This window comes from Ambystoma mexicanum, chromosome 7q (assembly GCF_040938575.1).
Source record: "Ambystoma mexicanum isolate Mex_15411 chromosome 7q, UKY_AmexF1_1, whole genome shotgun sequence".
NCBI lineage: Eukaryota > Metazoa > Chordata > Amphibia > Caudata > Ambystomatidae > Ambystoma > Ambystoma mexicanum.
The window spans coordinates 851,198,422-851,225,689 of record NC_090941.1 but is presented as its reverse complement, the minus strand read 5'-3'; the positions used below and the strand labels follow the sequence as shown (position 1 = coordinate 851,225,689).

Sequence of the window (27,268 nt, the reverse complement as noted above, 5' to 3'; positions counted from 1 at the left end):
GGAGTCGCATTTGTCAGCGGGCTTATTGGGCTTGATGATTGGAATCAACAGGGTCTCCCTCATACCATCAGGAAGTATCCCTCTCTCATGTGCTTCTTGGAAGACCTCAAGCAGCAAGGGCGTTAGGGAGGCCTCATACGCCTTGTAGAACTCGGTGGGCAGGCCGTCGCTCCCAGGGGTCTTACCAGTGGCTAGAGACTTGATTGCCTCAGTTATATCCTCTGCTGTGATAACTGCGTCAAGAGCTGCAGCTTGTTCCAAGGAGATTTTGGGGAGTCCTATTTCCTCCAGGGTGTCTATAATTTGTTCTCGGGGAACCTGGACACTATGAGAATAGAGAAGTTTGTAGAATCCCTTAAAAGTGTCATTTATATCTTGCTGGGTCTGTACTACCATGCCTCCTTCAGTCTGTAACTTGGTAATAGTGTGGTGAGGGTGCTCTTTCCTGCATAGCCAGGCCAGCATTCTACTAGGTCTATCAGATTCTCTGTGTATTCTATTTGTTTTGGTGGCATAATCAAATTTAGCTAGTCTTTCCCATGCAAGGGTACATTTAGTTCTGAGTTCCTTAAGGTTGTCTTCCCTCTGGTGAGTGCTCACCGGGGTGGCTTCAAGCTGCTCAACCTGGCGTTCCCACTGATCCAACTCTCCCCTCAATTGTTTCCTAATGCCCCCTGCTTTTGCGATAATTTCTCCCCTAGTCACTACCTTAAGAGCGTCCCACATCGTACTCAGGTGGTCAACGCTCCCCCTATTTCTTTCAACAAAGTTATCTATGAATTCCTGTAGTTCTTCCCTGAACGCAGGGTCACTGAGAGCGTCTATCGGCATCCTCCACATAGGGATGGGGGAGGTGGGGTCTGGGGCCAGTTTGATTCCATTCTATTAAAAGCGGGGAGTGGTCAGAGATGGTCCTGCCTAAATGCTGTGCCTCCTCTATTTGTGACAGGTGTTCTTTGCCTATGAAAATGTAATCTATCCTCGTGGAGATCATGCGGGGAGGAAAAATATGAGTACCCCCGGGAATCCGGATGACGTTCCCTCCAAGTGTCGGCTAGATTCAATCTATTTGTTAATAGGGACAGAGCTGTGGTTGCCGGTGAGGGGCCTTTCGGTGGGGCAGGGACCTGTCTAGGTTCACATCATGGACACAATTAAAGTCCCCCCCCCCCCCGAGAAAAACTCCATGCCTGTAGGGTGCGCTTTTAGCATACATGGCGTTCAAATGAGCTGGGATGTTGGTATTGGGGAGGTAAGAGTTTATTATGCATACTTCTTCATGTTCCAGTCGGCCCCAGAGTATGACAAACCTCCCCTCAGGGTCAATATCCGACCTGATTAGATGGAATGGGCGTTGGGGGTGGATCCAGGTGTACACACCCCTTGCAAATTTGGAGTAGGCGGTGCCCACTCCCTGTCCTCCCCAGTGTTCCCCCAGCCTGGCCAGGGAGTCCGCTGTGCAGTGGGTCTCCTGCAATAGTGCTATTTGCACTTTTTTCCTGTTCAAGTATGACTTGATTCTATTTCGGCGTAAGTAGGTTCCCAATCCCCTCACATTCCATGTCATTATCCTTATTTTTGCGTTGGATGCCATGCCGGGTCACTCAGATTGTCACCGAAACAGTCCGGCACCCGTCGATGCCTTCTGAACAATTCTCCCGGTCCCAACCATCCCCCCTCCCGTCCACCCTCCCCAGCAGCATCCGTTTCGCACGTGGGAGATTTTGTAACTTGGGTAACTCCCATTACCTTGAATGGGGAAGATGAACAAAGCAAACTAAACAAAACAGTAAAACCTTGAACTGCCCCCAGCAGATGCTTCGAACTTGCAACGCTCAGGGGTCCCGAGCCTTCCAGACCAGTCCTGGTCATCCGGATCGGGCAGCGTGTAGGTAGATTACCAACACAGTTTCCCGAGGGGTGGGTCATTCTGCAGGTGCTCGTGTGGTGCTTGGAGTTCTTGCCCGATCGAGCGTTCGTCTCAGTAGAACTCTGGTATAGTGTGAAAGTCTGCTTGACTAAGCTTGCGGGCGGGGATCTCGGTATGCCTCTTAGTTCAGTGTGGAGATGATCATCCCATTTCCGACCTCGGGGGGGGGGGGGGGGGGGAAGGGAAGGGAAGGGGGGTCTTCCTTGTCGTCGGCCAGGTTATGTTATAGCCACAAATTGGCTGCGGCTGGGGTCTCCAGGAATATAGCTCTTCCTTTATAGAGAATCTTGAGGCGTGATGGATAAAGCAGCATGTATTTTAGGTTGAGCTTTCTTAGTTGCGCTTTTATTGGAATGAAGGAGTTCCTAGCTCGTTGCACAGTGGGGGTGTAATCTGGGTATATGACTATTGTCGAGTCCTTCCGTTTGATCTCGCCTCCTTCTCTGGAGTATCGAAGTATTATTTCCCGGTCGCGAAAATTCAGAATTTTGGCTATAATTGGGCGTGGGTGCGAGCCTGGAGGTGGACGTTTCTGGAGGGATCGGTTGGCTCTTTCCACAGAGAACCCCTGTGAGAGGTTCCCTGGGCCAATTTCCTGCAGCAGGATTGTTTCAACAAATTCAGTCGGGTCTGAGCCTTCCAGGTCCTCGGGGACCCCCAGCAAGCGGATGTTATTTCGGCGGGCTCGGCCCTCGGCGTCCTCTGAGCGCGCCTCCAGCCTTGCCACCTTTTGTTCAGTTCCTGGACTCTCGACTTCAAGTCCTGGGTGCCTTCCACATTCTCTTGTAGGGTGTTTTCTTCTTCCGTCACCCTCTCCGTGAGATTGCGGGCATCCTGACGCATGAGCTGCATATCCGATCTCATCTCCTCTATCTTCCCCTCCACTGACGTGCGGAGGGCCGCTATCGCCTGCAGGACGTGCACATGCTTAAGGTCTTCACCCTGCGGAGGGGGCTCTTCTAGGGTTTCCTGGGCCTGTTGTGGTAGTCTTTGGGGCCTGACCGTCGTAAAGGAATCCATTGTGACCAACTTCGGCTTGGTTTTGGTGGGAGACATCGCCCTCCTTAGGTCCTTCTGCTTCTGGACCAGGTCCTGCTTTACAAGGCAAGAGGGTCTCGCTTATGGCCCTTGATCAGTGTTTCAGAACTGGATTTACCCACTGAGCTGTCACCGGCAGGGCCCCCTATCTGGCCAATGTTCAATAGCTACAGTTATGATGCGGACCGTGCAAGTTCAATTTCCCCACCCACAGATGCACGCAGAGGGGGTACCGTACAGGCCAGCTTCTGGCTATTTCAGGGGGGTTCAGCTTTCCGTGGTGTTTCAGCCGCAAGTACTTTTTGTTCCGGGTGCCAGCTCCAGCAGCAGGGGGCCCCTGGGTCAACCGTCTAGTTGGTAGTCTTCCCTCTGTGCTTGTTATGCCGCCTGCTTAGCTCCAGGGGAACCCCTGCCTGCCAGTGGGTATCAAAGTATGGTTAGGAGAGCCCCGGGCTCCAGGCGATCCAGCGAACCTAGCCACCTTCCCCTTAGTTGTTCGGAGACTCACAGGTCGCCTCGGTTTCCTCTCCGCAGCCTCAACGGCGCCGCCGCCGTGCGCTCACCCCCTCGGAGGAGCCGTAATGTTTGTGGGCCTCTCCGTAACGTTGGGGCTCTGCCAGTGTTCTAGGGGTCAAGTTGTAGGCACCCTGCTTGCCAGGCAGCCGTGCAGATTGGGGTCAGGGACTCCTGGTAGGGGGGGTAATGGAAGGGGCGCCCCGCGCCCCACTCTGCGTTATGCAGCATCCCACCACCACCTCAGCTCTGGAAAGCCCGCTCAAGTGTGGTTCCAATCGGGCTCACCTGTGTGTGGGCAGAGTCAGCTCCTCAAGCCCGGAACCTCGTCGCCGTATCCTCACGTCTCGGCAGTCCGGCCTGTCCGCCCCGCTTCAGCATGCCTGGTCCTCCAGTGCGTGTTGTCGTCGTTGGAGCTGCAGGGCACCAGCCTCGATCCCCCGATTATGTCTTCTGGTCGCAGGAGCCAGGGGCAGCCCGCCGCCGCAGCAGTCCGCAAGGCTTCTCAGGAACGCAGCCTTACATTAGCTTCGGTCCTCGGCGGTCGCCGCCATCTTGCAGGTTCTGGGAGCGCTAATTCCGGCTTCCCGATTCGGGTCTTTGGTGTTGTTTTATGTTAATGTCCTTTGCCCTCTTGGACAGGCAAGACCGCTTGAGCGGCACCAGCCTCTCCGATGTGCGGACCCAATCCACTCCCCCTCAGCCCAGCGGGTCCTCCACTGCGTTCCGACGCAGTTGGTGCCGCGAGGCTCCTGCCCCGATCTCTCCGTCACCTGGTCTCCCCTGCTGGAGCTGGGATACGGTCAGGGGAGCCGGCGGGCGGCCCCTCGACGTCAGCGCCAGAGAAAGCTCTTCGTCGTGGCGGTCTAAGGGGCGTCCTGGGTCCGCAGCGTCAGTTAGCTTCGCTCCTTCACGGGCGCCGCCATCTTGTGGGTCCGGGGGCGCGAATTCAGACTCCCCGTTTCGGGTCTTCTGTTTTCCGATTCGCCTCAGCAACGCAGTCGGGCTCAGGAAATCGGATCCCCTTCCGGAATCTGTATTTGTTTTATTCCGCAGAGTGGTTTTTGGCGATGGTTATTAGGTTGTCAAGGATCGCGGGACGGAGCTCCGAAGAAACCTGTCTTCACGGCATGCCTGCTGGCCACGCCCCCTCCATCGACCGGGTATAAGCATACTTTGTTGGAGCTTTTACAAAGGTGCCAAAACCACAGACCAGCCTGAGAGACTGAAGAAATCCAAGCTGAGGGTACTTTTTCGCAACTGCTGCTGTGACATCCCATTCAGGGGCCTTCCCTTTGTCACCAGATCGCGTAATCAGGAGACGTGGTCCAGCGCTGCTGCACTGGAGAGAATCCAGCTGCTTTTACTTCTAACCTAAGGTACTGTAGGGCTAAAGGTAGAAGAGTCGCTCCAGTGTGACTGGAGTCTGTTTCAAGGTCTGGCCCAGGCATGACAGCTTGTCCTATTGGGGAGTCCTTTGCAGGGTCCCTATAACGTGTTATCTTGCTAAGTTTTTTTTAATTCTAGTGACTATAGTATCACTTTGCCTTTCCTGCTGCTACGTGAGACTTTTTGCTGGTTAGTGATTGGACTTACAGATCATTAGAAGCCTTGAAAATGTTAATAGAACATATAGTATTGCTCAAGTGTGAATAACCAGCCTTTTCAGTACTACAGACTTGCATTCATTTAGTAGTCACATCAGACAAGTCGTTTGTCTGTAATCTACGCGAGTGCGCTGTAGTACCGATAATACTTACTTGTAAAGAAGTTAGTGTTGTAACTCTATCTCTGTAATAAAATAATTTACAATAAGTTTATATACTTAATTGTTACTTTTCTGGTTGCTCCTTTAAAAAGTATATACATTGAATAGTGTTCCACTCTTATTAAAATTAATTGTGTTGGTACTGTTTCATTATTCTGAACTGAAGGAGTGTAAAAAGCTTACCAATAGGGTTTAGCTACCTTGAATAACTGTTCAGTGTACAATTGGGGTTTGCTTCCTGATCTGTTTGCATTTCTAGAACAGTCTTGGAGTTAATACTTGTCTTTGAGTTGCTCGTAGGTCCTTACTTACCTTGAACTGTATTATGGAGAATGTTCATTTTAGTGCTCAATTCCTCCCACCTTAGAGACCCCCAGCTCTTTTGCTGGACTTTAGGACTTTTTCATTTTAACCCTGGTGTGAGTGATCCCTTTTTCTCACTCTCGAGTTTTTGATCTGATTTGGCTCATGTGTTTACTTTGTTTTTGGGGTCTAACAAACTCCATTGGCATCTACTTTTTGTATGGTGACACACCGCACCTTCAGTGTAGTGTCAGAGAAATCCTTTAGATTTCTCGTGAGGTTTAAGGCCTTTTTGGCGGAAATTGTTATGCCCTTCCACTTAAATAAAATCACCAGCCACCACTGGCCCTCAGACTGTGTTGGGAATGGGATGGGGGGGGGGGGCCCAGGGACTATGGTGGGAGCACAATGGGCGGGAACCATGGGATATTGGTGGGAGCAGAGTGGGGAGAGCCCAGGGTGTGTGATGGGGTGGGGAGAGTGGGGAGAGACAAGGGACTGGGTAGGAGTGGGATGAGGGAGCCCAGCGACTGTGATTGGAGCAGGTGATGGCGCGCAATATATACTGTCCATTTGATATTTCTGGGGGGGTCCCGACCTGCCCAAATTTTGCTCAAAGGTGGCCCTGGCCAAAAAAGTTTGGAGACCACTGCCCTACAGTGATTTTTCTTTAACAAACGCGCTAACTTTGTGCCAGACTTTTACTATCTAAGACGTGCCTCCGCTCCATAGACTTTGCTCCAATTGACTTTGGCTGTCCTGGCTCCCTACAGGCTCTTCTATTCCATTTGACTTTGATTCTTACCGTCCCTCATAGTTAATGCATTGGTTTTAAACTAATATTGCTGGAAAAGGCTTTTATCTAGAACTCATTGGAAGATTTAAAGTGCTCACATGCTCTGAGAACCTGTTTAACCTTTTTCCTCCCTCTTACCTATTCTTCCTACAAAACCTCAGAATCCAAAAGTGTACAAGTGATATATAAATGCCATTACTGTCCTAGTTGGTGAAGTCACCTCAGGGTGTAGAAAATGTTTATGAAGCATCTCAAGAGATTTCTTTGCTTTGTATGGATTCTGGAAAAGTATTTTGAAGTGTATTTGTATTGTTGCACATTGCCCGATAACTGTAAGTGTTACCTGGCTATTGGTGGATTTTATTGCTACAGCTCACATTTACCCCTCTTGAGATGGGCCTGTCTGCTCAGTCACACTACCAACTGCTGTAGTACAGGCCTATACCAAAATGTGGGTTACCTAAAACTAAGTAAGAGGACAAGTGTTGTGTGGTCTCCCACAGGGTTACTACATCAATTCTTGCCTAACAAACTGCTGATTGCCTTTCTTAATCTTCTAGAGGTCTTACTTACCCTTGAAATTGTATTCTACACTTCAGAAAAGTATCCATGGTTAAACTGCCTATTCCTTTACTAGAAATCGTGTAATACGTGTATATACTGATAGGTTTTACAGACCTCGAATAGCTCTTCTTAAACTGTAATGTTGGGTTGTGCTTTCCCTGAATTGCTCTAGTGCACTTCTAAAATTGTTTCAATAGGCTCTTACTTGTCCATGAGTAGCTGAAGGCCTCTCTAGAAAGTATGAGTGAAGTTACTCCCTTTTGAACTGTGTTCTTAAAAGTAACATTGGGTTATAACTGTATTCATCCATTCATAATAGAAGAAAGTTACTTATGTTGCAAGATAAACGTGTAACCGCTTTGGCCTAATTAAGTGATTCTTTAATTAAATAACACTGTGCGTTATGACCAATAGGGTCTGCTGCCCTTGTATTACTTCCGGTATTCTAAAAGTATGACTAACCTGGTCTTATACCCCAAGAATAGCCTAGTGACACTCTGAATGTGTAACTGTAGGTTTGACGCACCTTGACTTACTTATTGCTCTTCTTGACAAGGTTATTCTTTGGTTTGTATACCAAACGTATTACGTTGGTTTTTATAATTCTTTTTGTATGATCTGTGATAGCACTTGCCTTTCCCACGATTTATCTTTGCCTACGTGTATTTATAATCATGATTTTTACAATGCATAGTGTTTCAGTGTTTTTATTTTGACCATATGTATGCTACTATTTCTTTGTACCAAGCTACTACTCTCTCCCTCCTAAGATAAACCTGGCTGCTCTGTCCATGCTACCCTCATTCTCCAGTTGTACAGCATTATGCTAAGAGTGGAGTTGTTGTATTGCCTCGGATATGGTTTTATGACGCCCTTAGTTGGATTTTAGAGAAACTGTCCTAACAGCAACCACTGTGTATAGTGCTTAGATTTTATGGTAAAGAGTGAGTAAGGTTTTAACTGTTCATTTATAGTTTTCATAACTATACTGTGCACTACTGTGTATTATGTGTAACTGAAGTACTGATTTTATCCATCATAAAACTTTGTTTAATCTTATGAATAAAGTGTAATTTGTTTTAGTGCATCAGTGTGGTGGTGTCCATTGGGATTAATTTTGCCTCCTTGCTATCATTCCTTCATTCTGAAGTTATGCCCGATTGCTTTGCGTTGGGAGGCTAGCCATATGATGACTGATGGCCAGTGTGGCTTTGTGTGGAGATGACATTGTGCATACTTGTGGAGGTAGAATGAGCAACATGTGCATGCTGAGCAATGATGATTGAACCTCTAAAACTCGATTTCAATCCATGAAGTTTCCTACACTTGAACTGAGCTCAGAATTAATTGTGTATTTGGTGTGTGTGTGTTTTTTAATATTGGCTATTGTAGGTAATGTGTGGTTGTACAAGTACTGTATGTCTTGTTTGTGTGAATGATTCTTTAATGCATTCTGAGCAATGATGAGCTTTTATTGCAACCGAGTTTTCAAACCATGAAGATTCCTACACTTGAGCTGAGCTCACTGCGTTGTTCCGTTATGTGTGCTATGCATTATATTTATTAGCTTGTATGTAACTCTATTTTCTTGTTTTTGCCAAGTTTTCTCTGGTTTGGCGTGTTAGCTGCATTGGTCATCCACGTCATTCTGCTCCGTGCTTTCCTGCAACTACTTGCTCTGGAAGCTTTCGAATTCAAGCTCTGCTGATTCAGGTATGTATTTGACAGATTTGCTTTATTTAGTTGTCCTGTGGTGCTAGCATAGTTGCAGACCTTCCATGTATGACTTAAGGACAGTTAGAACCAAAGACACACTGTGAGTCTGTCTACAACAGCACAGGGAAAGCAAAACCCAATGGTGCACTTTACTGAATGACTCAGTTATTCTATGTAGGCAACCACCTAAATCAGACTTACTCTGGACAGGCAAACGGCAAGTCAGGGGAAGCAAGACCCAGTGGGGGGCCGAGGGGGAGGGGTGGGGGGCACAGGTGAGTAATATACCTCCACATCTACTTTCTATAAGAATGGAATGGCAGAATGGTTTCTAAGGAAAGAAAGATGTTAACAATACTTTTAAGAATAGTGCATCACATATCCAAGGTAAGTAAGAACCTTTGTAACTGTTCACTCTTGGAATTACAGTTACCAACCAACTCTTTTACAAGTAAGTAACTTTGAAACACTTATTTTATTTTCTAGGCAAAAGGCCCAATCCCTTAAAATTATTTACCTTACTCTTGAAGCATAAGTGTTCTCAGTGGCAGAAGGGGCCGGGTGGGTCACTAGGATCTAGTGTCCAACAGACCGTGTCAGAATAGGTTCTTAAATAGCAATAGTCGGTTCCTTAGGAAGACTGGGAAAACAGGTGAGTACTTTACTTCTAGAGTTAGAAGAAGGGGCTTCACAGAAGACACACTAGCAGGATTCTAGCAGTGGGACTGGGTGCACTGGACGAGAGGCCTCCCAGTCACAGAAAACACCCCACTGCTACACGGAAATCATAATGGATTTAAGGTAAGTACATACCCAAGCCAACACAGTACTTCAGCATTGAAGAAGATTTAGCAGCAGGAGGACTTCAGGATCTGCAGCTGAATACCTGGTCAGTGGATTCCTTGTTGTGGTGACTGAAAACAAGACCTTAGAAGGAGCTTTGCACCAGTGATCAATGGAGAAGGCTTTAGGCAAGGTTTTCCTTGCGGCTGAATGTGGTTCTGCAGATTTGGTGCCTTTTCAAGGAGCACAGAAGACAAATCGCGGTTGAATTCTCATTGTTACAAAGGTCCAGCACTCTGGTGAGGGGACCTTTCAGACTCTATTCTTGTCTCTGGAGATCCACCAGGATGCCCACGAAGTTTCAGCGAGATTCAGTGGCTCGAGGTACCAGAGTTTTGTGGGTATTGCAGCAATGCAAGGTTGCAGCAATGCATGGGATGGCTCAAAATGCAGGTCTTCTTGAGTCTAGTGGGTCTCACCAGGCTCTGGGTCAGGGTCGTTGTTTTCGGTGTCCCCGGGTCGATTGGAAGGAAGGGCTACAGCATGCTCTGGTTACACTGCAGGCTCTCTGGTTGCTGGAAATCATTTCAGCCGCTTTTCCTTCATCCTCTTCGGTTTCGGTTCCAGTGGTCGACTTGTCTCCAGCTTCCAGGTTCGCAATATTTAACGAACTACAGCACAACGTCTGCATTTTACAACAAGGGGGGGTTCTGGTTGTCCAGGACAGCCAGCCCCCCCAACCCTCCCACCCACTGGGATTTGTCCCCATTCAGGCAAGGAAGAAGACAAAGGGCTGCAGAGTTTTGGACTCCTCCCTCGCTTCCTGCCTTCACAGACAGACTGGAGCCTGAGTCCATGGTACTCCTACCGAAGATGCAAATCACACCAAGGAATATCCCACCCTGGATGTCAAGGGAAGGAACAAGAAAGGACAAACACTGTGTTGGGGAGAATTCTCAGGAATGTGCTAATACCTCTCTACCTTGGAGACCCCTAGCAACTTTGCTGGATTTTGAGGACTTTTTAACCTGAAGAGAGTGAGACCCTTCCCACTCGCTAATGTATTTTGTACACTGTTTCTTTTGGTTGTGGAGTCTAGCAGACTCCATAGGCATTATCTTTTACATTGTGTCTCACAGCACCTTCAGTGCAGTGACACTGGGAAGTCTTTCAGATTTCCCAAAGATTTAAATGCCTTCTCTTGGATAAACTGTTTCCCAGAGCAGTAAAGTGAAATTGACTTTACTTGCATTTGTAACTTTCTAGATCCAGCACACACTATCCTACAATAGGGTGCTGGAGGGGTTACTTAGTATCACCTTGTCTAGCTTCTCATGTAACATTTTTATGTTCCCCTTTCCTCACTGAGTGACTGGTGGCAATGGTTTACTTATTACTACCATTATGGGATTTTGCTGCGTTCGCAGCCACGTTAAAGCACCCATGGGTGCCATTTTTGTCAAAATGGCACTGGTCTTCTTTTATCACCATTTCTTTGTGGAAAGGTCCTTCTTGAGATTTACTCTGCGCGCCAAACCATGTTTGGCCCCTTTGTTCATTTTGTCCTTGGCAGGGTTCACGAGGGAAGCCTGCCTCTGGCTCCAGGGTGTCTGGCAGGGGCAGGAAGCGCACAGAGGTGCCTGGAACTGCCTGTACTCCGTCTCCTAGGAGACGGGAATGCACTCTTAGGTGATTTGATTAGCTGGCCGACTGTCCGGGAAGGACAGCCACCCTGCTGGGTGACTGATAGCTAGGCTGGAATGAATGGGAGCAGGCTTTTTGGCTTGGAAGGCAGTCGACCACTGGACGAAGGAATCCGAAGAACTTGAACAGGATGCCTGCTGCAACTCCTGGACCGTTGGTTTGCCCGGTGAAGCCCTGCTGCTGTGCTGAAACTCCAAATGCTTATCGATCGTCAAGCCCCCTGCAAGGACTATTTCTCCCTTTGAGTTGGTGGGACCAATCATTTCAGCCACCTGGACATCCTCTCAAAGCTGGTGTATCTGTTAGGGAGAATTCTCAGAAATGTGCTAATTCCCTCCACCTTAGAGACCCTCAGCAACTTTGCTGGATTTTGAGGACTTGGTTTTGTTTTAACCTGGAGCGAGTGAGACCCTTTTTCCCACTCATGTGTTTTAATGTGATTTCTTGCACTCTGTTTCTTTCGGTTGTGGAGTCTGACAAACTCCATAGGCATCATCTTTTACATTCTCACTGCACCTTCAGTGCGGTGGCACAGGGAAATCTTTCAGATTTCCCGAAGGTTTACATACCTTCTCTTGGATAAACTGTTTCCAAGAGCAGTAAAGTGAAATTGACTTTACTTGCGTTGTAACTTTCTAGACCCAGCACACACTATCTTACAATAGGGAGCAGGAGGGGTTACCAAGTATCCCCTTTGTCTAGCTTCTCATGTAAAAATAGTTTTTTTTTTTTTTTGTTTTTTTGTTACCCTTTTCTCACTGAATGGCTGGTGGCAGTGGTTTTGTTAACTACCGTGGTGTGCATTTACTGTGGGCTGCGTTCGCAGCTGTAGTAAAGCACCCAAGGGTGGCAATTTTTGTCAAAATGGCCCTGGTCCTTTTTTTTTTTTCGCCATTTCTTTGTGGAAAGGTCCTTGAGATTTACTCTGCGCGCCAAACCCGGTAGGTCCCTTTGTTCGTTTTGTCTTTGGCGGGCTTCACGAGTGAAGCCCGTCTGACTCCAGGTTGTCTGGCGGGGGCAGGAAGTGAGGGAGGTGCCCAAAACTCCCTGTGATTAGTCTTCTAGGAGACCCAAATGCACTTGATGATTGACCAGCCGACTGTCCGGCAAGGACAGCCGCCCTGCTGGGTGAGTGACAGCTAGGCTGGAATGAATGGGAGAGAACTGAATAAAAGGCGAGGCTTTTGGCTTGGTAGACAGTACACCCCTGGACAAAGGAAGCGAAGAAGAACTTGAAGACTCCTGCTGCAGCTACTGGACCGTTGGTTTGCCCGGTGAAGCCCTGCTGCTGTGCTGACACTCCAAATTCATATCGACAGAGAAGCCCCTGCAACAACAACTTCTTCCCTGGAGTTGATGGGGACCAATCAACTCCAAAGTAAGCCACCTGGACATCTATCTCGGAGCTGGTTGAATTTCCACAGAGTTGCTGCTGGAAACCGAGGGATTGGAACACAAGATTGTGTGCGTTGTTTTTAAGTTGGCCAAGAGCTGCAGGAAGATCCTCTGGATTCCCAGGGAGCAGGACTGACTGCGCCTGAGCCCCCTCCACAGAGTGCGGGACCCCAGAAGCAAGAAAAGTCCATCTCGACAGCCAGAAACCGCATTGCTGTTTGCGGTAGTCCCGAGGAGCTGAAACACTGAAGTGCCACTTGTTGAAAAGATTTCCGATTGAGGGCAGTGACCGTCCCATTGCAGAGCAGGAGTCCCCAGAAGTCCTTCCTCTTGTCCCCACGACAGAGGCCCAGGAACAGTGAGATCTGCACAGAACAGACGACATCTACTGCACTTTTTCTAAGGTACTGTAAAGACTGAGAGAACTTGCCTCTCATTGTAGAGTTGTTTGCATCTTCTACTACTCCATTTGATTCTTCTTTTCTTCAAAGACTTATAAAACATTGTGCCAAGACCTTTCTACTTAACTACCAGAAGTGCTTCATCCTATATAAGAATTTTGCGCAGGGACTTTGGCCTAGCCTGTTATACTGATACTCTGCTTAGGGGATCCGAAAGTATTTGCTTGCTTAAGAGAATGTTTGTGGTCTGTTGTTTGTTCTAATAGCCTTTTCCTTTTACCAACTAAATGCAAACAGTAAGAGATTAATGTCCCCAGCACCCTAGCTATTGAAGTCACCTGAGGGTGTAGGTTGTGTCTGTGTGCCATCCCAAAAGGGTCTTTACTGATTTAGAAACTAAGAGTGTACAGTATTGAAGTGTATTTGTGTGTTGCTTTTTATATTGCTCCCTTCTGAAGAAGGCGTATTCAAACTGACTGTTAAATTAATAATTGTTTAATCAAGAAACCATGTGTGTAAGAACGTGTCACTGAATCTCTGTGTAACTCCCCTATAGCTCACATTGAGCCCTCTTGAGAGAAGCCTGGCTGCTCGGCCACACTACCAAACTGTGTAGTACAGACTTGTATCAAAGGTTGGGTGCCCATTACCCGTGGGTCAGGGTTGTTGTAGTGCACCCTAAGGGTACTGCATACAATCTTGCCTAACATCCTGCAAGGTTGGACAGCCAGCCAATCAGCACTGGGTGCATTCAGGTAACCACAGGGACTAAGGACAGGGAGGTTGAGCATCTCCCTCGCTTCCTGCCCTGCCAGTGGAGCCAGAGGCTGGTTTAAGTGCTGAAGCCCGCCAAAGGCAAAGCAAACTAAAGGGTTAAAACTGGTTTGGCGTGCAGAGTAAAACCCAAGTAAGACCTTGCAAACAAATGGTGAAAAAAGACGACCTGGGACATTTTGACACAACGCCATTGTTTACTGCGTTGCCTAGCAACGCGTCTCGTTCATCTGCTTGCCAGCCCGCCGGCAGGCGGAAGCCGGCCCAGAGAGCAAGGCCCTTCCTGTTTGCCCCTGCCCCTCACTTCTGGCAGCATCTCTACAGGGCAGGGGCCCTCCTCGCACCGGGAGGATCCAGCCTTTGATGCCTCCCCCAGCCCCGATCGACCGCCGACCTTCAACACGGTCTGCAGGAGCAGCCGTGGCCATCTGTACAGCGCTGCTGGAGCAGTCGCTGTGAAGCACTCCCTGTGCTTCTCTTAGGTGAGCCTCACTCACGAGTGCGCAGTGCATCCCCTCAGGCACCCGAAGCCCACTGCCTGCACCACGCCGCCGAAAGAGCCTCCCAAAATGGCCGCCGCCATTGTTTACTGCGTTGCCTAGCAACGCGTCTCGTTCATCTGCTTGCCAGCCCGCCGGCAGGCGGAAGCCGGCCCAATCGAGGAAGGCCCAGAGGGCAAGACCCTTCCTGTTTGCCCCTGCCCCTCACTTCTGGCAGCATCTCTACAGGGCAGGAGCCCTCCTCGCACCGGGAGGATCCAGCCTTTGCCTCCCCCAGCCCCGATCGACCGCCGACCTTCAACGCGGTCTGCAGGAGCAGCCGTGGCCATCTGTACAGCGCTGCTGGAGCAGTCGCTGTGAAGCACTCCCTGTGCTTCTCTTAGGTGAGCCTCACTCACGAGTGCGCAGTGCATCCCCTCAGGCACCCGAAGCCCACTGCCTGCACCACGCCGCCGAAAGAGCCTCCCAAAATGGCCGCCGCTATTGTTTACTGCGTTGCCTAGCAACGCGTCTTGTTCATCTGCTTGCCAGCCCGCCGGCAGGCGGAAGCCGGCCCAATCGAGGAAGGCCCAGAGAGCAAGGCCCTTCCTGTTTGCCCCTGTTCGCCTCTGGAGTCCCGGAGTTGGCCCTCCCTGGACTCAAAGGCTACGTGAGTAGAACACCACACACCAAGGCTGCTCTGCACTGCCCCAGACTCTGAATTGCGTAAATTCTTAAATTTGCTTATATCACTATATGATTCTACTTTGTAAGTCACTCCTCGAATCTGTAATTTCTGCACATGTATCATTGCAATGCCAAAATCCTGTACTCTTGATTCAAAATGCCTCATTTCGTACTTATAGACAGTGAATGCTTTTTGCACATTTCTACCATCTGACATCCTCTAGGCAACTAGCGCCTCGCACTACTAGAACCACCGCTGCTCAGTCTCACCTCCCTCCACGTGCACAACAGAGTACTCCAGCATGCTACCAGGGCTGCACCACCAGACTAGCACTCTACTACTCATAGGCACACTCCTCGCCACCGCAATATATGGACGACATTATCTACACTCGTGCTTACCTAGCCCCAGCATCATGATGCAGTCCAAAACAATTTCAACACCTTCTCACTCTAGTCCCAACACCGCGCATCCTCACACCTCTACACCTAATAGCTGCACCAGACTGTGCAGACTGAGGACACGCACACTACCTAGGTCCTTCTCATCGCAACACATCCCAACATCACACAGAAACTATAGACTAGGTTCTCGCACACCCGTCTCCCACAACCTTATGGCCAGGATTACTCACATCCTCACACCGTGTACTAACCTCACACCCACCCCTAAACCACCCACCCCACCCAACCTCAAGCAGAAAAAACAAATGAAACAGCGGCCTCCCAACAGAAGTCAGGTAGCACCAACACTCAAATGCGCATTACTTAACACTCGATCGCTCACCGCCCATGCCCTAGAAATCAACGAGCTCATCTCCAGCCTCGACTTAGATCTGCTAGCCATCACAGAGACTTGGCTACATGAAGCTTCAGGCCCCGCCATTGCCCTAGCTGTACCAGTACGCTACTCCATCCTTAGACAAGACAGACCTACAAAATCAGGGGGAGGGGTTGCCATAATCTATAGACATCCACCATATCAGACCCACACCCCACACTTGGGAAGGGAATGCAGACATACTATCGGCCAAACTACCCCTCTCTCACAACAACACCATTAACATTCATGTCATCTACCGGCCCCCAGGACTCCCAGCCGATTTTCAAGGGCAAATCACGCATATTCTCAGCGAAAACCTAAAAAAATCCACCAAAACCTTACTCCTAGGTGATCTTAATCTAGGCTATAATGACCCAAAGGACAAAACAGCAACCTCCTTCCTCAAGGACCTCTCCAACCTAGACTTCATACAAAAAATCGTGTCACCCACCCACACCAAAGGCAGAACTCTTAATTGGCTGGCCGACCATAACTGCAGCTCCTCTATCACATCCAATACATTCCTCCCTTGGACAGATCACAGCTGCATACAATTCTCTATCCCTACGATACCTACCAAAAAAACACCAGTACATAAATCCGCCACCTTAGCCAGAAGCTCCAAAAAATTAACTGCAGACAATCTACGCCCCCTTCTCAAAACGCCATGCCTCGCCCCTCCTTTCCCACAAGATCCTAACATCCTAGCAGACATACTCAAGGATACACTCACCAATGCTATAAATTCCATTGCTCCTCTAGAAGAGAAAAAAGAAAAAAAATCCTTCCATTCAAACGCATGGTTCACAGAGGACCTCCAAGCTCTGCGTAACAAAAAGCGCCAAGCACTTAAAAACTGGCAGGCCAACCCATGCGACACCACCAAAGACTTATTCAAAGACACCGCAAAAAAATACAAAAACGCCATCTTCGATGACAAATCTGAATCATACAACCGTCGAATATTAGACTCAAAGTGCCACTCAAGAGAACTCTTCTCTATCTTTAAAGAGCTCACAGTGCCTCCCACTTCCTCCGACGAGATCATTAAGGATGAAGGTTGGTGCAACAGTATCCAAGCCGCCATGCTCAACAAAATGGACCTCTTACAAAACAAAATCCGTGACCACTACAATACCTTGCAGAAACAGAGTCGGCACTTAGATTCCCAATCGCCTAGCAAAACCACTAACATCCCCAAATTTGCCTTTAAAGAAGTTTCAGAACTAGAAGTCCTGGACATACTGAAACATTTGAAACCATCGACTTGCAAAGCCGATACATGCCCCCCTAAGTTAATCAAGGACTGCGCTGAACCACTTGCCCCAATCATTACCGCATTCATTAATGCCTCATTCAAGACTTGTTCTGTCCCAGACAGTCTTAAAGACGCTTGGGTGCGCCCACTTCTAAAAAAGCCCACTCTCGACCCCACGGTGCCTAACAACTACAGACCTATAACAACAGTCCCCTTCCTTCTCAAGATTCTAGATAAAGTGGCACACAGCCAAATCCAACTATACCTCGAATCTAACTCCATCCTAGGTACCAGACAGTCAGGCTTCCGCAAAGGTCATGGAACAGAGACTGCTCTGCTGGACCTTAAAAACCAAATAACCAAGATATTGGACTTAGGTAAACCCGCCCTTTTACTTCTCCTCGACCTCTCTGCGGCATTCGACCTAGTGGACCACAAGACCCTCACCTCACACCTCTCCCACTCCGCACATTTCTCTGACCAAGCCACCTCCTGGATAACATCATTTCTTGAAGGGAGGGCCATGAAAGTCTTTTCAAACACTTCTAGCGCAACACCATCCATAATACACTGCGGTGTCCCTCAAAGCTCTTGTACAGCACCTACGCTTTACAATTTATTCACTAAGCCCCTATTCGAGAAACTTGATGCACTTGGGATTGCCTACACCAATTACGCTGACGACACCCAAGTGCTCCTCCCTCTAACAGGCTCATACCACAAAGACGCCCTAGCTCTAAAACTCATTTACGCCACCATTCAAGCCTGGATGGCCACTAACGGCCTATGTCTTAACGGGGATAAGACTGAAATCCTTATCCTCGGCCAAAAATCCACACTGGCCAGGCTAGATAGTTGCTATGCCAATTTCAACATCGACAACTGCACTATCCCAGTCCTATCTTCTGTGAAAACGCTAGGGGTCTACATTGATGCAACCCTGTCCATGGACAAACAAGTTAGTGCCATTGTCTCCGCATCTGCACTAAGCACTAAACTCATCAACGCCATCAAACCATTCCTCTCCAAAGAAAACTGCCTTTCAATAGCAAGAGCTACCATAGGCGCTAAACTTGACTATTGCAATGCACTCTTAGCCGGCACCTCTGAAAAAAACCTAAACAAACTTCAGGTCACCCAAAATAACGCTCTAAGAGCAGCCTTAAACATCTCCAAAAGGGACCACATCACACTGGCAAGACAATCAGTTCACTGGCTCCCTGTCAAAGAACGCATCACCTTCAAGGTACTGACTACTACCCACAAATGTATCCACCACACTGCACCATCATATCTCTGACACCATTCTCAGACCGACCTCATCCAGACCTACCAGACTGTGCTACACTAACCAACTCACTGTACCACGCATCAACAAGATTACAGCAGGAGGGCAGGGTTTCCCCTACATAGCACCAAAACTTTGGAACAATCTCCCCTACGCTCTAAGAGCAGAAGGCTCCCTCACAGCGTTTAGAAAAAAACTCAATCTCTCTCTTTAACTAAATTTCCTCTACCTACAGCCAATCAGGCACACATTGCTAAATATTGCTACTGCCCAAACTTGTATGCCTGTATGCCTCTATGCTGTAACTAAGACGCGCTTTTCCTGTAACCAGCGCTTTTCTGTAACCAGCGCCACGATGCCTCAGGGCTGATTCTGTGCGCTTAACAAATACGAATAAATAAATAAATAAAATGGTCATTCATGGGTGCTATACTGTAGCTGAGGGTTCAGCCTGTGGTAGAAAAGCGCATTGTTAGGAAAATTAAACCACTGCCACCAGCCATTAAAAGTAGGAAAAGGGGCTACTAAGTAACCCCCCGCACTCCATATAATATTCTTGGGAGCAGTAATTCACCCAAGAAAAGGTATTTAAACCTTATGAGAAATCCAAGGGACTTCTCTGTGACACTGCACTGGAGGTGCTGTGTGTCACAATACAAAAAGATGCCCATTGAGTTTGTCAGACTCCAAAAACAGAGTCCAAATTAGATTAAAAAAAAATACAGGAGTGAGAAAAGGGTCTCACTTGCTCCAGGGTAGAAATTGAAATTCCGGAAGTCGAGCAAAAGAGCGGTGGTCTCTAAGGTTGGGGGGGACTTGGCACAGAAATGAGTGCTCCCTAACGTATGTTCTGAGAAGTTGGCTCTGCTTCCACTCACTCTTTCTACCAACATACAAATACAATTGGACATGACCCCTATAGAATTTATTTTTTAAAGAATTGTGTTAATGCTGCGTGCATCCTAGACAAAATGTTTAGTGATACAGACAAACATTTCTATTCTATCAGATTCTGAAGCTTAATTGGTTTGTTTAAAAAGTTGGTGTATGAAACAAAGGTGTTTATGTTGCATCTATTTATCTCCTATCAACAAACACTTCTTGTTTAGCACATTTCACTTTAATGCACACCGATAAGATGAAAAGAAAAGTGGCAAAAGTTGGAAGACTGCGGCTCAGTCCAAATGAAGAGGCCTTGCTTATAAAAGAGGAAGTTGAAAGAAGGCGCAAGCTGCGGTTACAACAGGTAAGAATGATGAAAGGATCACCATTTTCTTAATTGCATGAAATACGAGAATACTTGTGGTTTGCAACCTGTCCAACTGAAAACTTACATTTTACAAAATCCCAGTACTTTCTGTGGAAAAATGCATTGGACATATGTTGGGAAGAATTTTCAGTTTCTGTGCTAATTCACTTTAACCTGAGAGACCCCGAGTACTTTTGCTGGGCTCTGTTTTGAGTCTTTTGAGTGAGTGGAATATTTTACCACACACTTTCTCTAACTGGGATTTTTATTTTCACTTTTTTATGGAGTCTGGTAAACTCCATATGTTTAATACAGGCATGTGCATTTTTCTTTGACACCCAGCACCCTATGTGCAGTATCACTGAAAAGTCCCTTAAACTTATTGTTTAAATACATTTTCTTGTGTGAACTTCAGTTCCCAAGGATGGTAATAACATTTATCTTACCTTTTTTTGTTTTGTGGGTCCAGCTCACACCACCCTATTGTCATGACTCGGTCAGCGTATGTTTGCCACGCAAACATCATACCCCAGTCTTCCGCTCTTACGGTGTTGGTGGTTGTCATGATGCACACACCAACACCATGTTCACTTGCAACGCGCCTCAGCTGCTAGAGGAATACCCCCGTGGTCCTCTCGGCCACTGTTTCATATCCCCTCGTCCTGCAAAACCTTCCCCATGTCATCTGTTGTCTGCTGAGCAACTCCTCCTCCTCTGCCCGTTAACATCGTCCCTTCCATGGGATAGTTAGAAAGTTTCTTCTGCACTAACTTTGCTTCTCGTTTCCTCACCGCACGCTTCTTTCTCGCATTCTCTTGCATTAGCCCCAGTTAGCTGAATTTCTGACCACATCTTAGCCTTGTTCGGGCAGTTTAGTAAAGTAAGGGTTTAGTAAAATCATTCAACTGAGACAGTACAATACTCCACTCTTAGTATAAGGCTGTACCACCAGAGTTCAGGGTAGCGTAGACTCAGCAGCCAGGCTTATCTTAAGAGGGAGAGAGGGTTGCAGAATCAGTACAAACAAATTGTAATACAAATGGTCAAAGAAACACTATGTATTGTATTTAAATAAACCATTTATTTTTACAAGTAGGCCCAGATAAATTGTGGGGGGAATATGTACTATCACAGATCAAATAAACACATTATAGAAAAACACAACACTATGCTCGAAGGTACACAGACCTTATTTGGAACACCTAACCGTTCCAGGGAAGTCAAAATCAATAGTTTATTTTGGATTACTTTCTGTAATACAGGGTAGTAGACCCTAACAGTTGTACTGTGATGCTCAGCAATAACGTGCATAGTAAGTCAACTGGACATTCCACTTTTCAGAATAGTGGAACACTTATTCTTGGAACTGTAAAACACCTAGAACTCTTATTCTGGGTAACAGTTATTCTAGGGGAGTTGGACCTTGGGGTGTAACGTTCAATTACAGTCAGTTCTCAGACTAAGGAAAGCAATAACCGAACTTATTTTAGGATGACACAGTTGTGCTCAAGGTAAAAAAAAAGAATTTACTTTTGTAAGAGCTACACGCAACCTAAAAGTTAAGTATGACCTAGGCAGACGTATCCTGGACAGGCTAACAGCAAGACAAGGGAATCCAGATCCAATTGGGGACACACTGTTAGGTTGCAATTTGAAGAGTCCAACTGGTCTGGGACTTTACAAGACTTCTTTGGTATTGGGTAACCCACCTTTTAATACAGGCCTGCACCACACAAGTTGGTAGTGTGACTGAGCAGCCAGGCTTATTTTAGAGGGGTAATGTGAGCTGTAGAGCTGTACAACGAAATTAGTAAATGCAGGTAACCAAGTAAACACGTACACACTTATAGTATACATATTTTATATATACACACAAGGATATTTAGACCATCATTAAAAAAAACAGCAACAAATAGTAACATTAATCCCAAAGTCAGGATTCAGTTCAACAAGAGCAATAAAGTAGGTGAGTAACCCTTTCTTATGCTATACATATTCCAGCACTCTGAGTGATGTCCTTTGAGATCAGTAATAATACTTCTCCAGCATAGGGTCTGGCATGGATTCACATGCTCATGAATAGTCCCCGTCGTCAGGCTGGGAATCCTCTGTAAAAGAAAAAAACAGTTTCACTTTCATTTAAACTGTATTTCTCCTCTAAACCATTCATTGTTCCCTGGGTCATACTGCCCCATCCAATGACAGTCCTCTCCATATGACCCACCTTTGGCAGCCATCTTCAGATTTTTACCATACGCTTAGTGTTGGGGAGTCCTAGCATTTTCTCTCTGAGCGATTTGTACGTTTTATTGACCGGAATACCTTGATTTTACTTTCAAAGGTGCCTGTGTGCTCTTTCCATCATCTGCCGACAGCGGGGACCTGTTTTCTGTGAAGTTCCGCGTCCCTCGAGCGCGAAGATAGTCGAAGGTTCTAGAAGGCCCTTAGGCCTACTTCACGCCCTCCGAGCATGACGGAGAAGGAGCGAAGGTCCCTCTCCAGGCCCTGCATAAAATGCGGGCTACAGAATGTGTTTGTGGATGACAAGCACCTGCAATGCCTCTATTGCCTGCATCCAGACCACAAGGAAGTGGAGTGCGAGATGTGCCTCGGTTTCGCCAAGAAGACGGCGGACAGGCATATTAGACTGCCGGTGTGGTTTCACACCAAGGCCTCTGACCTGTGCTCCAAGCAGGGTCATGCCTCACCCGGGACCGGGTGGTCTGAGGAGTGGTCTTCTAAGTCCTTTTTAGGGTGCCTCATTTGTGGGGGCCCATGATAAGGCCAAGAGCTGCAAGTCCGAGTCCACCGGGTTTGCCGTGGATGCGGGTCCCAAGTGGATAGGGTGCGATCTACATCACCTTCTGCCTCCATTGCCAGCCGGCAATTGAGCTACGATTCGAAGAGGAAGTCATCTACCCCAGCTAAACTACGCGAGAAATCAGAGAAGCCGCAGAAGGGGGAGAAGACCAAACAGCCCAAGTAGGCTCAAACGGCACAGGCAAAGACCTTGTTGGTGACTGCATCAACGACTGCTACTGCCATGACATCTAAGGGCGCTGATGCTGCGAGGGTTGCCCTCTCAGCTCAGGTGTCCCTAACCCCAAGGCACAACGCCTCCGCAGTGACTTTGGCAAAGACTGCAGGCACGCCAGAAGGGGTGGGAAACCAGCTCAGGCCCTCGTTCAATACCCTTGGGTGCGAAAAAGGGGGGGGGGTGAGGAGGCCCTAAAACAGTCCTCCCAAACCATGGAGGTCGAATACACTGACAACGGAGTCCTTACCCATGGTCCACAAGGATGTTTAAGAGGACGAAGGCGGTGCAGGACCTAGTTTTCCTTGCCTGCCATCTTGTCCAACGGACATTTCCTTGGATATTCTATCGACTCTACACACCTTGGTGTCAGAGATGCAGTTGAGGATGACTCCAGCTCTTGTAACTCTTGTCCCCTATCAGCCTCCAGCGAAGAAGAGGAAGCGTCATTCGATGCCCGCATTTCAACTTCCGCCAGCGCATCGGGTCCCTTCTCCCCCAGCAGACCTAGACAATGGGACGGATATGGCCATGCCATGATAGGAGTTATTTATAACCTGCTTAATAGCCAGAGGTTTCTAAGTGCGGACCCGGGGATCGAACTGGTGTTGCATCGTATAGTGTCTTGTTTCCAAGGCGAGCATGTTGCCTCTCAGCTATCCTCCTGAGATAGCGGATGATGAGGATAGCGTTGCAGCTAACGGTGAATCTCCACATTTGGATGCTCCATCGGTGTCCCCCACCGGATGAGGTGGGATCGTTCCACTCCATGATCTCTAGAGCCTCCGAGCTGGTTCCCGAGGAAACCAAGAAGGAGGGCTTCTTGTACCTGAGGTGTAAGCCCAGGATGAAGACTATCATGGCGGTGCCCCTTCCGAACGATATTTGGGATGAGGGTCTGGACCTCATGAAGAACACTTGCACGATTCCAACCACGGGATAGGCTGGAGAAGGAATAAAGGGTGCCGGACTCCGCCCCCAATTGCTTCAGGTCACAACCATCGGCAGATTCGGTGGGATCGGTGGCCGCAAGGAAACTAGTTGGCCAACAAGTCTTCCGTCCCTCCGGACAGCGAGGGGGGGGTTAGGGGGATGGATGGACGCCATGGGAAGGAAGGTAATTTACACTGCAGCATTGTTAGGCAAGATTGTATGTAGTAACCCTGTGGGAGACTACACCAGCCTTGTCTTCTTGGCAGTAGGTAACCCATAGGCCTGTACTACACAAGTTTGTAGTGATTGAGCAGCTAGGCTTATCTAAAGAGGGGTCAATGTGAGCTGTACGGTTGTAACAGAGATTCAGTGACATGTATTCAAATAACACTAATACTCCAGGTTTCTTGATTAAAATAATTATTTATTAATTTAACAGTCAGTTTTAAAATAAGCCTCCTTTAGAAGGGAGCAATACGCAACACTTAAATACACTCCTTCAGTTGAGTTAAGGAAGTAGATGCCCTTTTGGGATGGCACACGGATACTTCCTACACCCTGAGGTGACTTCAATAGTTATGACACTGTGGACCTTTTAATATATCACTTTTCACACTTAAAAGGTAATACTGAGGTTATGGCAAGGAAAAGGTTAGGGAAGAAAACAATGGTTAACAAGTTTCTCAAACGGGTAAGCACTTTAGAACCCTCCAATGCAATGTAGATTAACCCTTTCCCAGCTATACAAGGAAGGTATGTATAACTTTTGGGAGGGATAATTAAACACAATCAGGGGGTAAGAAGAGTCTTTCAGGGAGCCATGACAGCCAATGTCAATTGAGCAAAGTCTTGGGGAGCTGAGGCACTTCTTGAAGGTAAGGCAAAATTCTTGCACAATGTCATAGAGAGCTTTGATGTAAAAAGAAATCGCTGTTGTGCCACAAGCTGGGAGGCTTGTGATGGGCAAAGCTGCAAGCAACTCTGCAAAGGGCACCAAATGCAAGTCTCCAGTGAGCAAGCAGGCTACACACATCAAGAGGTATGTAACCCTAGTTACAGTACCTTGAGTCCAAAGAAAAAGGTTCTAGCTGGCTCCTGTTGTAGTCCTGCAGATCCTGTTGATCCTGGGCCTCAGTGGTGGGGACAAGAGGGAGGACGTCTGGGGATTTCGGCACACCGGTTTGAAGGTCGGTGGCAGCAATGGGCTCAATTCAGATCAGCAGCACTTTGCGGTTCTTTGACACCTTGTGGACTTTCCTTGCTTCTGGGGTACAGCACTCTGTTGAGGTGGCTCAGGTTTGGTTAGTCCTGCTTCAAGGGAGTCTTTAAGATCTTCCTGGAGCTCGGGTGTGGCTTAAAGGCAATGCACTTGTTTCTGGTGTTCCTGTCCTCTGGCACTCGGTTCCTGCAGCAGCAATGAAGTATAGCATGCAGAGCGGGGTTCCAGTCGAGTTTGTCTTGGGGCTGATTGGTTCCAGCAACCCAAGGGAGAAGTCAACCTTCCGGGGCTGCTCTAGTCGATTAAAAATTCATCGATTCAGCACTGCTGCAGGGCTTCACCGGGCAAACCAACGGTCCAGGAGGGTGCAGCAAGCTTCTCTTGCAGTTTCTTTCTTCGGTTCCTTCGTCCAGTGGTGGACGCAGCCTTCCTTGCGAAAGACCTCGCCTTTTATGCAAGTGTCTCCCATTCATTCGCAGCCTAGCTGTCACACACACACAGCAGATGATGGTCCTCGCCCCGGTGTGGCCGAAGCAGATTTGGCACCCGGACCTTCGCAGCCTCCATGTTGCCTCCGGTCAAGCTGCCAGTGGTTCAGGATCTTCTCACTAGAGAAGGAGGTGCAATCCTTAAGACCCAGGATCGCTGAACCTGATGGCTTGGCTCCTGCAGCCCTGGAATTTGGATGGTATGAGTTGCCAGCGAACTGCAGGGAGGTCCTCGCCAGGGCGTAGTCTACCTTTAGTGCTATAGTCACAAGTGGAAGCATTTCGCTACATGGTGCCGATAACACAAGATTACCCCACTGAGGGTCACGGCCCCACAGATCCTTCCGTACTTCCTATCCTTGGCCAAGCAGGACTGGCGCACTCCTCCATCAAGGTATATTTGGTGGCAATCTGCCGCTACACCAGTAAGATCTTCACATTGGTCCCTCTGACTTATCAAAGAGTTCTTCAAAGGACTTTTCAGATCTTACCCGCCAGTGAAGGCTCCGACCCCGGTGTAGGAACTCAACGTGGTTCTGACTAGGCTCATTCGAGCCTTTGCATCAGGCACTATTCAAATTCCTCTCGTGGATAACGGCTTTCTTTATGTCACCTCTGCCAGAAAGGTAGATGAGATCAGGCCCTGTCCTGGGAGCAACTGTACCGAGCGACTTTCCACGAATCGAGGGTGGTGCTGCATACGCACCCCTTTCGGGCCAAAGGTCCCATCAGAATTCCACCCCGACGAGCCTTTGCCGTTGCATGTGTTTTATTTATTTGAAACTTTAGTTGCCGGTGGAAAGGGCCTTGCACTTGCTGGACATTGCTCGTGCCCTGAAGTTCTACATGGCAGGCACAGAGTTTTCGGAAGACTTCCCAACTGTTGGTGAACTTTGGTCCTGTGAACCATGGGAAGGCCTTGTCCAGGGCTTCCATTTTCAAGGTGGTGCTCTGGCTGCATCGCACACTGTCATTGATTGGCGGACCAAGTGCTGCCAGAGCGCACACCATCAGAGCGATCACTGCAACAACGGCGTTCCTGTCTAATGTGCCCCTGCTACGTGGAGGTCCGTGCACACCTTGCCGAAGTTCTAAGGCGTCGACAGGGATTCCAGGGAGGAGTCCAGACTCAGCCAATCGGAGCTATTCAACCTGTTCGCTTGAGGTGAGCTAATTCCAGAGGTAAGAGTTAATTGCTTCTGTTGATCCTTGCCACCTCCTGTGGTTGTGTAATGTTGTACTGCTATGTATAAGCCATGAGCATGTGAATCCATGCCATACCAGGTTTCAGTTACTTGCCTGTAACTATTTTCTCCATCATGGGTCTGGCATGGATTCACATGCAAACCCTCCCTCCTACCCCCTCTGCGGCTTGTTGGTCATACTGCCACTCTACATGCTTACCAAAGCTGAAGATGGCTGCCAGAGGGGGGATCTTGGGGAGAGGACTGTCATTGGACGGGGGCAGTATGACCCAGAGGACAATGATTGGTTTGGAGGAGAAATACCATTTTTATTTTTACTTATTTTATTTTTTAGTGAAAGTGAAACTGTTTTTTTATTTTACTGAGGATTCCCAGCCTGACGACAGGGAATATTCATGAGCATGTGAATCCATGCCAGACCCATGCTGGAGAACAACAGTGTTAGGGAGAATTCTCATTTCTGTGCTAATTCCCTTCAACCTTGAAGACCCCTGGCTCTTTTGCTGGACCTTAGGACTTTTTAATTTTAACCCTGGAGTGAGTGAGCCCTTTTCTCACACTTGTGTATTTTGATCCGATTTGGATTGTGCTTCCTTTGTTTTTGGAGTCTGACAAACTCCATAGGTATCTACTTTTTGTATGGCAACACACAGCACCTTCAGTGCAGTGTCACCGAAATACTTTAGATTTCTCATAAGGTTTAAATACCTTTTCTTGGGTGAACTACAGTTCCTAAGAATAGTGAAGTAAAATTACCTTTTCACTTTTTTAGGTCCAGCACATCCCATTTTATGTGGGGTGCTTGGGGGGCGGGGGGGTTACTTAGTAGCCCCTTTTCCTACTTACTCATCTAACATTTTTTTGTTACCCTCACTACTTTAAATGGCTGGTGGCAGTGGTTTAATTTTCCTACAGTTGTG

At 47.9% G+C, this 27,268-nt stretch overlaps 1 protein-coding gene across 4 annotated transcripts in view; it reads left to right on the top strand.

The window, feature by feature from the left end:
• CEP295 (centrosomal protein 295) overlaps positions 1-27,268 on the top strand; it is a 721,329-nt gene that overhangs the window by 33,595 nt on the left and 660,466 nt on the right. For all 4 annotated transcript variants that reach the window (XM_069639287.1, XM_069639289.1, XM_069639288.1 and 1 more), the window contains exons 4-5: positions 8,515-8,625; positions 19,330-19,466. In XM_069639287.1, coding sequence (XP_069495388.1) covers positions 19,344-19,466 — 123 coding nt within the window. In that variant the 5' untranslated portion in view covers positions 8,515-8,625; positions 19,330-19,343. The remainder of the gene's footprint in view (positions 1-8,514; positions 8,626-19,329; positions 19,467-27,268) is intronic.